At 40.7% G+C, this 12,835-nt stretch overlaps 1 protein-coding gene across 1 annotated transcript; it reads left to right on the plus strand.

Annotated features, from left to right (window-relative positions):
* Nucleotides 1-4,394: 4,394 nt before the first annotated feature.
* Nucleotides 4,395-6,930, plus strand: LOC114446317 (LIM/homeobox protein Lhx1-like). Its single transcript, XM_028421843.1, has 5 exons — nt 4,395-4,564; nt 5,024-5,244; nt 5,357-5,631; nt 6,248-6,404; nt 6,554-6,930. Exons 1-5 carry the CDS (start codon nt 4,395-4,397, stop codon nt 6,928-6,930), a joined length of 1,200 nt encoding a protein of 399 aa, XP_028277644.1.
* The last annotated feature ends 5,905 nt before the right edge of the window (nt 6,931-12,835 follow it).

Raw genomic sequence — 12,835 nt, forward strand, 5'->3', positions numbered from 1 at the left:
GTGTAATCAGCCATGTAGGACACCAGCTTGCCAAGAAGCACGTCCCTTTTGTGAGACGCCCATCTGTTTAGTGCATTGGGACAAGCCCCAGTCCCAGAGAGCTGCTGGAATGAAAGGGTTTGAGTGTGAGAAGGCCCAGCTGAAAAGACAAGGGTGGGCGGCCGCATCAGGAACACAGCCTGTCCCAGGCACTCCTGCCATCCACCCCTATTCTAATGCAGCATCTATGACTCCCCTGCTTGCATACAACTCAGAGATCAGAGACTGACAGATGCACCAGGGGGAAGCAGTATGTCTGACACGTGCATGGATCCACCCTTTCATGCATGCAGTGTCTGTATTCTCTCCCTCTCTGTTAAGCTGTTTAGCAAATATTTTCCTATTGACTTGACAGTGTACATATTACCAAACCTTGGTGACCTCTTAGCGGGACATATCTGTGTGTGAGCCCAGATCAATTCATGCAGTATAGGCTCCCCCTCTCCGTTCTTGTTGTCAGGATTCAGTGGCTTGGCTGGGTAGCATGGGAGCAGGTGATAAGCTGCTATAGGCCAGTCAAACCATTCCAGCAAGAGTCGTGACCCTGCTGCAGCCGGGCTGATTATATCTTACCCAGAGCTGCTATAGGTCTGGGAATCAAGCTTCTATACGACAGCCTGAATCACATCACCCCTGACTGAGATCACAGCAGCTGCACAGGAGATAACAATAACCTGGCAGTAAACAGCTGGGATGAAAACATTTTTTTGTTTTTTATAATAATGACATATTATATATATTACTTTTCAGCATGGTTTGAGCATTTCAAATGCCATAAATGTTGGAAGTGGTTAACCATTTAGTTTTTGCTTTTTTGTAACTACTCCCCAGACATGTGATGCAGGTGACCTGTTCGTGAGAGAGTTGGCATGTGTTGGGTGGAAAAGAGGTCCATATGCCCTCAAGTACCCCCCTCCTAGCCACTTTCCCTTTAAACTTACACACAAGCACGCTCCTAACTGACAGCAGCTGCATTGATGAGCACAATGCGTGAGCCGCGGCAGCTCAGCTGGCCTCACTCCCCACTTGACACCAGTTTGACCCCTGGCATGTGAGTCGTCCTCCCCGAAGACTGCTCCGCCTGTAGCCTGTCTGTCTATCTCCTTTCCCCACACACGTTGCTTCCAGGCAGGACACACACACACACACACAGCAGCGGGTGCATCCTGAGGTCAGCCAGGTCAATTAAATTCAAACTGAGGATAAATGATTTGTAAATCATGTACAAATAAGGAACTAGTGCACAAACGATGAGTTGAGGTGGTGATGAGTGCAAGAAAAAAAAACAAGATTTTCAAAGAGTGGTCATCTACCACATGCTCACACACACTGTGCACAAGCAGCAGCATCCGTGATGTATCCAGTATGAGTGAGCTTGAAAGGCTTGTAATAGCTCTCCTCCCTCAGGGACAGATGACACCAAGGAAACCAAACAGAAGCCAATGGTATGACAGAGAAGTGTGAGGAGGGGTGAGGAGGCTCCGTAGCTCCCCTCTGCCATTCTGCTCCTTTACAACTTTACAAAATAGCCTTTTAATTTGCTGCCGTGTCTGGGGTGTCTGAATTGTGCCTGCATCAATCACCATCATCACCAGGACCGCGGGCACTCTGTCCCATGGGCCCTCTCACTGAACGGCCCCCCTCAGGCACATCACTCTCTCTTCACTCATATGGTGTAGGCCCCCCTCCTTTAGTCCGTGCATGTGCTCACTTTTGACTCTATACCTACACTCATTCATGCTTGAACCTAAACACTCAGCACTCTCGACAGCTTTATGATTGAACCGGCTTTGTACAGCATAATCGTGCATTTCATCTCATTGCTTCAGTGCAGACTTCACAGAACTGAGAACGACCTAAACTGTTCTGCTAAAGTCTCTTTATTCACAATAGCTATTTGATTATACACATGGGATTTATCCAAATAAAATTACCCTTACTGGTTAGCTTCAAGATGTCATGATTATCTCAACCGCTCTGTCTGTGTAATGCACATTTATAGTTTTCAGGATGACACAAATGCTTTTGACAAAAATAAGGTGATTTTATTTAAAACGAAAATACTGTCAATCATCTGGTGCAAAGAAATTGGTGGTTAAAAAAGATTTAAGGTGGGTTTTTTTTGTTTTGTTTTTAGAGATTTAACCATTTGACAGCAAGCTACAGACAATCTAAAGGTGTAACCTCTTACCGGGTTATGCTAAGATGGTTCATCAAGCTTTTGAAGTGCTAAATGCAACATCACAGCTAAAAATGTGCATTTTCCACTCATACCTGATCAGATACTTGAACAATGAGAAGCGTTAAGCTGCATTCACCATGTTAGGACTCAAGTCACCCTATTACGCAGCGGGGAGCTCTCTAAGCTGTCAGATATCCTTGTTGTGCCATATTGTGTGTTGCTGGGTATTTTTTTTTTACATTTTCTATAACTTCCTCAATCCACTACTGCTTAATCAGTTGTAATTGACTTTAATTAGCATCTAGTAATTATTTTTGTGAACAAATAATTTGTATGAATGGTCCCAGTGGGTGGCCCTGTTCATCTCGTTAGGGCCAATTAGCTGCAATTAACAAACACTAATCACATGCCTTTTTTTCCCCATTCCAAAACAAACAGCACGCACCCTGCCAGATTCCTGTGCTGCTGAGAGACCTGTGTGTGTGTGGGTGAGAAAGAGAGAGAGAAAGTGGTGCTGAGGACCAACTCAATGGGACAGTCTTCTCATCAACACCTCATGAATGAAACACACTCACTGAAGAGAAGCTTAACTTGTGCTTAATACACCTCAGAGGCATCAGGTTCACAAACAGAATAAAGAGGGACATCATTTATTGCTGTTTTTTTTTTGCTCAGTTTTACACTCCATCCAAACAGACTCTACATTTTCCAGTGGCAAGCAAAGCAACACCAAAAGAAGAAACAAGAAAATACACAATTAGTTATTATTGCACCATAGTCTCTAACATGGCTGATTCTGCTTTTCTTCTTCTAATTAATGTATTGCTTGTTTTCTATTTTTTCAGATAAGTTGTACTGTTGATTGATTTTTTTAAAGTAGCTATTGAAGTTGTTTGATTGGTTGTCAATAATTTAAATCCACGGAAGCTGTGTTAAAAGTTTAAAAACAAACTAATTTAAAAATGGGGAAACGGGCAATAAGAGACGTTCATGGACGCACACCCACAGTCTGTTTTAAATTATGCTGGATTGAATTTATGATCTCGTGTTCCTACTTGCCAAAAATGTAGAGAGCGTAAAATTTAATAACTCAGCTCACATTTAATTTCTTACTGCCGTGGACGTTTAGATATCAGAGACTAACAGAGTTGGGAGCCTAGGTGGTGGCGGGGGGGATGCGCTATCTCCATCCCCATGTGCACCTACAAGGCGCGATAACGTCTGTAAGAGGCAGCCTATCGCCAGAGATTATAACCATTAGCGATCCCTGTCCCTTCATTGAAAATAAGAATAATGCATTTCAATCTGTGCGTGTTCAGCACGTTCATCTGTCCTCTTCACATCCTGCATGGATGGACCTGCTGATAATTTGTCACCTGCCACTGATTCACTCTTATTTCCAAAAGGAAATATATTCGTATAACATCGTCATTGAATCGTAGGAGGCCATTCTTAAGAGAGACGTTGGCTAATCCTAGATAATATTTTTTATTTTTTTTTTGTTACAAGTCAAGTTCTTTTTTTAAAACTTTATATAATTTATTTTTCTTATTTACGTTGTGTGTTTATGTCTTACTAAAGTACATGAGTTGAAGTGAAATAAAAAGCCTTCTCATAGGTTGAAGACGGAGCTGACGTCACATCTTTCCTAAATGGCTATAGGGTGAGCTTCACAAGGTGCGCTCATTACAGCGCGTCTCACACTGAGAGCTCATCAGAGGAGGAAATGGGACACAAATGACAACAGTGAGCGCGCCAGCATTTTCTCCTTTTTTCCTCTCTGCTGTCTAAACAACACTGAGGAGTGACTTGATTTATCAGCCGCTGTTTTAAAAGCCTTTTTTTCTTCTTCTCTGCTTTTGCGTAAAATTGCGCACTCCGGATGATTGGCGGTATGATCTCCAGTCGTTAATTTTATTTCAGATATGCTGCCTGATAGTGTTATTAAAGTATTACTTTTGGACCCGTTGGCCTCATTTGGATTGTTGTCCTGTGGAAATGAAGCCCTGCTTTTAATCGCGCACGGATGGTGATGTAATCACACAGAATCATTTGGATACAGTGGATTCCCTGGATCATATAAGATCACGCAGTCAGTATCGAGGTGACTGGGACGTTGAAGAAAAAAAAAACATTACTTTCCACACAGTGGACTAGGGAATAGGTCCAGACGATGCTTCAGTGTGCTGGCTGTGAAAAGCCTATTGTCGATAGGTTCTTGCTCAAAGTTTTGGACAGACCGTGGCACATCAAATGTGTCCAGTGCTGCGAATGCAAGTGTAGTTTGACTGAGAAGTGTTTTTCACGAGATGGGAGGCTGTATTGTAAGAATGACTTCTTTAGGTAAGATTGTCATTATTATTTATAATGATGAAATCAATGAATGGTTAAAGTGGAAATTTAGAAGTCCCCTGGACTGTATTAGGGACTGCGTGTGTGTGTGTGTGTGGGTGTGTTTCGAGAAACACAGTGTGTAAAATATATAAATATATTATCTAGGAATTGGTTTCCTTGACCTTAATTGCTCATGTGTGTTTGCTGATGGATGTGTAGCTGTACTGGTGGGATGGCACCTCTTGTATACATTTGTATTATATTATCATTATAGGAATCACACAGGCCTCGTATTAATCTAATATCCTCGTATTAAGGATATTATAATGTGCAGTAATCTAAAAACATTTGAATGTGACTCTGATTTTTATTTGTGGGCCAGCCTGAAATCAGTCTTATAAAATGTATATATTGGCAGCTATAATTCATTTGTCTATTTAAAACTTTTGTTCTGCTTCTCTATAAAAGGACGTTTGGGACCAAGTGTGGAGGGTGCGCCCAGGGGATTTTACCCAGTGATCTTGTCCGAAGAGCCAAAAGCAAAGTGTTTCACCTGAACTGTTTCACCTGTGTGATGTGTAACAAACAGCTGTCCACCGGAGAGGAGCTCTACATCCTGGACGAATTCAAGTTTCTTTGTAAAGAAGACTATCAAAACAACAACGGGAAGGACACAATCCTCCTTTCAGGTATGTTCTATTAATTATTCTTTACATAATATAAACACATACACAGTGTGTGTGTTTTTAATCATTTTAATGGGATAGTTCTCATCCTGTAAATATTTTTGTGCCTCTACAGTAACGACTTGCAGCGACCAAAGTCTGTCCCCAGACTCTCAGGACCCACAGGACGACGGAAAGGACTCAGAGAATGGACATTTATCTGATAAGGACGCGTGTAGCAATGAAAACGACGAGCAGAGCGCCGCCGGGAAACGACGCGGGCCTCGGACCACCATAAAAGCCAAGCAACTGGAGACCCTGAAAGCTGCTTTCGCGGCCACACCGAAGCCCACCAGGCACATTAGAGAGCAGCTGTCACGGGAGACCGGGCTCAACATGAGAGTCATCCAGGTATAAAGAAAAGGCACATTAATAAGGAAACGAAAAAATAATTGAGACTATATTAAATATCACACCCACTTGCAATATCGTTAGTCCCATGTGAAATGTGTGTAAATAATAAATGTACTAACCTCCCTGCTCTAAGAAGCATTTGTGCCCTCTGGCTTTTATAAATTGTAAACATCCTTTGAGAATTTGATGTTCTTCTTCTCTTTCTCTCTTTTTCTGGATCAGCTTTTTAAACCAAAGTCTGGGTTTTTTCTTAATCTTTTCTCCCATCGCGCCCCTAAACCCCTTAAAAGCAGGACTCACTTAACACTGATGTTCATGTGCATTAAAAAACGCTCCCTTGATAATTTTTTAGTGATCTGTTGCATCCTTCTGCGACATCAAAATGCATTAAAATCGAATTTCAGGGCGGTTAGTATTAATTTTCTTATGCGCAAAATTACGCATGCCTTTGCGCATGAACCAAACCGTTCCTCTAATTTCCAAATATATTAGCTAGATTGAATTTTCTTTCCTTTTTCCATCTTTTAAAGCTTGATTTTGTTAGTATTATGAATGAAAGAAAAATCACCACTGTTGTAGGGTGACGCCTTTTGTTTTTTAATTTGTCCTAAAGGTTTGGTTCCAGAATCGAAGGTCTAAGGAGAGACGCATGAAGCAGCTGAGCGCACTGAGCGCCCGAAGACACGTGTTTTTCCGCAACCCGAGGAGAATGAGAGCCATGGGAGAAAGACTGGAACCAGGAGAGCTTGGACACTTCTCTTATTATGGAGGTGGGATGTGACCCAGAGTTTATGTAATTCTTGCAGGAAGAGTGTCTGTTAATTGTAATAATCCAAAAAAACAAAACAATGAAGACTTCATTGTCCTTTTCTAAATTCTGACAGGCCTTGCACTAATCCAAACATTTCTATGAATACAGATTATCCTGGCGAATACTATGGCTCAGGAGGGAATTACGAGTACTTCCAAGGCCCACCTTCATCCCAGGCTCAGACTCCTGCAGACCTGGGCTTTGTGCCCTCCACGGTCCCAGCTGGCACCCCATTAGGAACCATAGACCACCACCATCCAGGGCACCACTGCCCCGGAGATTTGCAGTGTTACTCTGACACAGTATCTCATCACCCTGCGGACTCACCTAGTCCAGAACCCAATGGACCGGGCTCAATTCACAGCCTCTCCAGTGAAATGTGTGGCCCGAGCACACCTTTCACCACTGTGTCTCTCAGTGACAACGGATACAGCAACCAGCTGTCACAGCCCTCCTCAGAAATGAGTGAAGGCACAGTGTGGTAATCCAACAATGAACTACAAGACACTCCTCAAATTTGAAGGCTATTTATTTATTTATTTATGTATTTATTTATTTGTCTATTTATTCATCCATCTTGTTTAGAAATGTTTATATCATCTGTTTAATGACACGGTGACACTATTTATTGTTTCGAGTTGATTAAGCAAGTGTTGGGCCTCACAGATCAAGCAATAAATAAATATATTTCTATATATTTCTTAGTACTGTGCAGAAGTTTCAGGCACTTTTGAAGAGTCCCATTCCTAGAAATTTACAGTCAAACCGGAATTACACCAAGAAACGCAAGCAATTAAAATAAAATTCACATTTACCGAAGTCTATGACGTTATTTTTCCCAGTTTTTCAGGCGTAACATTTTGCACAGCCCTGTGTGTCCTCAAATTCAAATGTGAACGTGCATGATCATGTCTATATCACCTCAGTGTTTTATACACACACACACACACACACAACAACAACAACAACAAACACCCTCCATAATGCATCATAACACACACATCAGACCAAAAACGTCTCTCAGGACTGTGTAAGCATGATTTTTTTCTTTTGTTTTAATTAGTCAGCTATTCTCGGTTATTTGCCTTCAAAATAATATATTTATAAGTCTGAACATTTTATATGTAATGAAATATGATTTGACTCCAACCTTATATACATATATAAATATTGTACAGGGCAGTCGATTGTTTACTTAAAGCTCCAGTGTTCAGGGGCTTGAATTGCAGCTGTATAAACCTTTTCATTCAGATGGGCAAAACATTTAATGCAACAAACCAAACTTTTGTACCCATGTTCTATTTATGTGGTCAGTCACTGTGCTAGTTTGTATTATGTCCTCATTTAAAACAAAAGGAGAAAAAAAAAACAGAAAATACTAATAAACTGTTGCCAAATAAAAGCACAGCTCAGATACTGGATTACTTTATTTATTTATTACTTTCTTTATTTAGTTAGTTATTTATTTTTATTTTAATGTTAATAACATTATGACCTTTTACTGTACAATAAATCACACAGTATTGAGTTTGTTTTTATTCCTCTTGTTTTTTTATATAATTTTGATTATATAACAAAAAAGATTTGCTGAGGTGCACTTCATGTTTTTATTTTATTTTTATGCTTTATTTTATTATTTATTTTTTTGTTTATACCGGTCAAATGAGGGAGAGAACTCCGTACGTATGGGTATTTCTCATATAACGATCCTCCTCTTGAATCTCCTACCAGTGGCAGACAGTATTTAAATAAATACAGAATAATAATTCAGCTTTATCTGTAACTGACACTGCAATCATCCTAAAATGTTACATAGTTCCTACAGACTTTAAACTAGTTGTGCAGTTATCCCTTCGAGGGGTGAGGGGGATTGGAATCTGCTAAATAACCACTAGATGCCACTAACTCCCACACACTGGTCCTTTAATTTACTAAAGCATTGAATACTACTCTACTATTGTTGCAGACCAAATTTGTGCAAAACAGGTAAACAGTATTAACACATTTATCTTATTCACTTTAGGATGTCCTCATCATTACAGCAGCATTGCACCCAGCTGTTGGTTGGCTAGTGTGACACTGAGAGTTGCTGTGCATTGCAAGTTCAAGCTAAACTGTTAAATTCTAGAAAAGAGAACATGACATCAGGTGTTGTAAGGGGGGGGGGGGAATGATCATCTTACAGTAGTGGGCATGCAATAATGCAAAACTTTGAAAATACCACCAACAAACTACTACTGGATTCAACTCCATAATTTCAATCCCTTGTCTGGAGGAGATAATGCTATGCAGCTTGTGTAATCCCTGTTTATCTTAACAAAATGCTTTGATGAAGAGAGAGATTTGCAAGTCAAACGTGAGGCCAGCAAATCAATTCAAATCTATAGCTGGCAGTGATAATAGCAACTGTTGAAAAATAAAGATTATACACACAAATCTAAGTGCTCTTAGTTATCTTCTCATTTATCTAAAAACTTCAGACAGGTGATGGATGCAACAATCTGACCGTTGAGTTGAGTGACAGCCAGGTGCGTACCTCACACACATGTCGACAAATGTCAAAGGTGTTCATGAAAACAAAGGAAGAAACAATACAGACAGCAGTGGACTGTACTGTACTGTAATGTGAGGAATTGTAGATTGTTTTTATTCCTATAATCTAAATTTTATTTAGATTTAGCCTTGTTGGTTTTGTTTCTTTATGTCTTTTTCCTATTTTTTTCCACAATCTGGCCCAATTTGCTAATTTGACTTTTTCTTCACTTTTTTTTTTGTTGCTCCGGGCTTGGTCGTCGACTTTCTGCATGAAAATCATTCACACATACAATTTTATAATCAATGCCCACAGTAATAGGATTCCTCTGGCCGTGGGCAATTAATACACTCACCCCCCCCACCCCCTTCCCTCTTTTTTTTTCTTCCTTGTGCTGATCTGAAAGCTACGAGACATTGGCTTCTCCTCATTTACATATTTATTGCATTGGACTCAAATCTGGCGAGTGATTGATGTAGAGCCTGCCTCCTGAATTTTTAGCGACCCATTATTATGAAAGACGTAGAGGAAGGAGGGAGGGGTGGGGTGGTGCTGTAGCGCATCAATGTACTTTTGATTAAAGTTGAAGAGGACAGAATCATGAGTGTTCCCCACCTACTTTCTTTTCCTGCAAGGGCTTAATCTGAGCTGAGAAGATCTGAGTGTGCCGACTAGTCATTCATTCATTCACAAAAACCAAAGCTGGTTTATCAAGATTTGATCAGTGTTGCTGTAAAATTATTGGCTTTTTTTTTTTTACTTTTTCATAATTCGGACATATTCAACAATTATACTGACAGGCAGTAACATAATCTTCTGCAATATCACAGCATTTCCCACAGTGAATTCCTTCGGATCACTGTGTGTTGTTGTAGCATCAGTGGGGACGTGGAGACAAAGACACACAGCGGGTTGATGCTTCTCTCATTTGCAGTCAAGCATGTAATGTTTAAGTGTGGAAAAAAGCTCTGCTTTGCAAAATGTATGCAAGTGTGTAATGGGAGGTGCACGAGTGGGGTGGAGGTGACTGTGGAGAGAGCTGTTAGTCCACACCTCCTCTGCTTAATGATCTTTTTGTGCCATCACAGTAAATACACCTGATTCAGATGTAGGCCTGAAAGTAATCCAAACACATCATCCACACTCCAACATTAATTTATCAGTCGAATTTAGACAGATGTATCAAACCATAATCTTGTTACATGATATGAATATAAGCTATGTTGTCAACATGGCACAGTGATTTCACTGGTTGGCTGCATTTGTCCTTCAGAGGCAGAGGACACTGGACACAAATCTAACCATTGCACAGGCACTGTGAGGTGCAGTAAACCAAGAGTTCCATGTGGAGTTGGCTCTCCACGCTCCGCTGATATGCCTGTAATTCATGCATTTTAATGTGGCGCTCCTCCCAAAATGGGACACACCGCTGGACCTGTGTTTGCAACACTTACAGTCAGCATCTATGTACATTCCTATAATGAGTGTATGTGTGTGTGTATAGCAGAATACATGTTCTCCAGTTCAGTGTTTTCTTGAGGCCATCAATCAATCAGGATTTTTATCTTGGCATGCTACATGGCAGAGACAAGAAACTTTACAAGGTCACAGTGTATGGACCGCACTATTATTACTGCTCCCTTAAAAACAAGCAACAAAAGCAAAAAGTATCCACTTCTACTAACACTTCTAAGTTCAAAATGCATGTTGTGTATCAAACTCACATTTTTCACTCCTGCTATTGGAAGGAATAGGTCACATACAGTAACATGTAGTGCATAAGAACAACTGGATAATAATCAAAAGTTACAAACTGAAACAATGGGCATCTGCCACTCTCATTGGTTGGTAAAACAGAGCAATAAATGACTATATAAAGCATTTGGAACAGTATCTAGACAGTGTTACTTTACAAAACACTTGGTTGTGATTAGGTTTAAAATAAAATAGCATTGAACACATATAATGTGGTGCAACTTCTCCTATCTGCAACAAGTGTCTCCACTATCTTCTTAATAATATTATTATTTACACTGAAGGATGCTATGTAAATATTCCTGCTTGTCGGAGTTGGCTGAGATACTGAACTTTTAACTAATACATTTGCATTTACAAGATTTAATGTTATTATTATAAAGATATTTCAATATAAATGACTATAGGGACCATTGATACCTGTTTTCTGTTGCAATCAACCTAACATGTTGATCCATGTTGCCAGCATGACTTTAATAAACTATATTTTTACCAGCACTGATTGAGGGACACAGCAACAGTGGGTAACCCAGCCTTGCCCGCTCCTCCTCCCCTCTGACGACCTGAAGTGATAATTGTGATGTATGACCAAAAGGTGTGGCACCGTGGTTGCTGACCTTTCCACATTCCCATACTGGGCAACCTTCACCATCACGCTCCACCCCCATTCCCCACCATCCACCAACCTTGTTTGTGAGGCTTTCACTCTCCCTCCCTCCCTCCCTCCCTCCCTCCCGCCTCATTCTCATTCTGTGCCTCGTGGTTGGCTCCGTGTACGTGGCTCGCAACGCTCCGGTGGCTCCATGAATGTTAATGTTGGGATGAGGGGGGGGGGGGGGGGGGGTACAGGGAGCAGCTCCACCTGGTGTACAATGCACATCTATAAGAAGCTTTATACATATTATGGTTTGTGTTGGATAAGCTATGGACACACTGGAAATGCAATTAGTGGTGGAGATGATCCCAAATACCCAAATATTTCTGTTTACACCACCTTTGGTAATTTATTAATGTGCTTGTATTGAGTTATATGAACTATTGAAGTCGTATAATATTTTATTAATTGTCTTTATATGGTGCATGCCACTGCATTGACATGTTTTTAAAATCACTGAATTATTAATATGTATTCCAAAATTGAGCAGATTTCACATATACCTACTTCAAGGAATATTTTAGTAACCAAGTACAGTTTTCTCTATTTTCAGACTAGATTGTTATGGTAACTCTATATTGGGTCACAAATGTAATAACAACAGGCACTGTGCAGCCTGCAGGTAAGGGAACTGTTCTTTGACCCAGAGGTCATATATTCCATCTCATACTGGCAGGACAAAATCTACTGGTTCAGACAACTGGAAAGCATCTTGATGTGACTGGGCTGCTACTTGCAGTATGGCAGAAATGTAAAAAAGGCAGGCAGGCAAGACGAAGATGTGATGAGCTCTTCAAAACCCTCAGCCTGGAGAGAGCGAGAACAGCTGGGGCCTGGCACTCCCTCTGTGTGGGTCTGCTCTTTGTCACGGGCAAAAGACTCTTGTTTTCAGGCAGTAATCAGACAGCCCTGGGGCTCTGTAAAGACCCTGTTCTCTTTTAATCTCAACTGTTGCACACACCCTGCTAATTGGAATCCTGCAACTGGGTCACAGGCATTGTCTCTCAAGTGCTGTCAAGTCATTGAGACGCGTGAATGTGGAATTATGGTTGCCTGAGATGCATGATTGAGTCTCGACTCTGTGCTATCTTACTGCCTCCAATTCAGTCTCATCACAGACTCTGATTTTCATGACTATTTCTTGCTGATCTCTCCTCTGTTATTGTCACAGCTGCCTAAAACCAGTGGGGCTTACAGCAACTGGAAATAAAATCATAAACCATTTAGATTCTTTGTTGTAAAGCCATGAAAGTTGGCATTTCTTCTGACAATTTAAAGCTGCTTCAAATAAAAGTCATTCTTTCTAAATCAGTTATTAGAGAGAACATTAACTTTACTGTAAGTTTTACCTGTCAGTCTTCTTCATTCCTTTCTTTTGGTCGAGGAGGAACCTGATTGTGCAGTTTGCCTGTGATTAAAAACAGAATTAGCCAGGCTAGCATGCCAC

Source organism: Parambassis ranga, chromosome 14, assembly GCF_900634625.1.
Source record: "Parambassis ranga chromosome 14, fParRan2.1, whole genome shotgun sequence".
Taxonomy (NCBI): Eukaryota; Metazoa; Chordata; class Actinopteri; family Ambassidae; genus Parambassis; species Parambassis ranga.

Bases quoted from the DNA above. Each gene is read 5' to 3' on its own strand.
- LOC114446317 (XM_028421843.1), top strand. From the start codon at position 4,395: ATGCTTCAGTGTGCTGGCTGTGAAAAGCCTATTGTCGATAGGTTCTTG. The intron at 4,565-5,023 runs GTAAGATTGTCA...TCTCTATAAAAG, and splicing joins TGTAAGAATGACTTCTTTAG to GACGTTTGGGACCAAGTGTG. The intron at 6,405-6,553 runs GTGGGATGTGAC...CTATGAATACAG, and splicing joins ACACTTCTCTTATTATGGAG to ATTATCCTGGCGAATACTAT.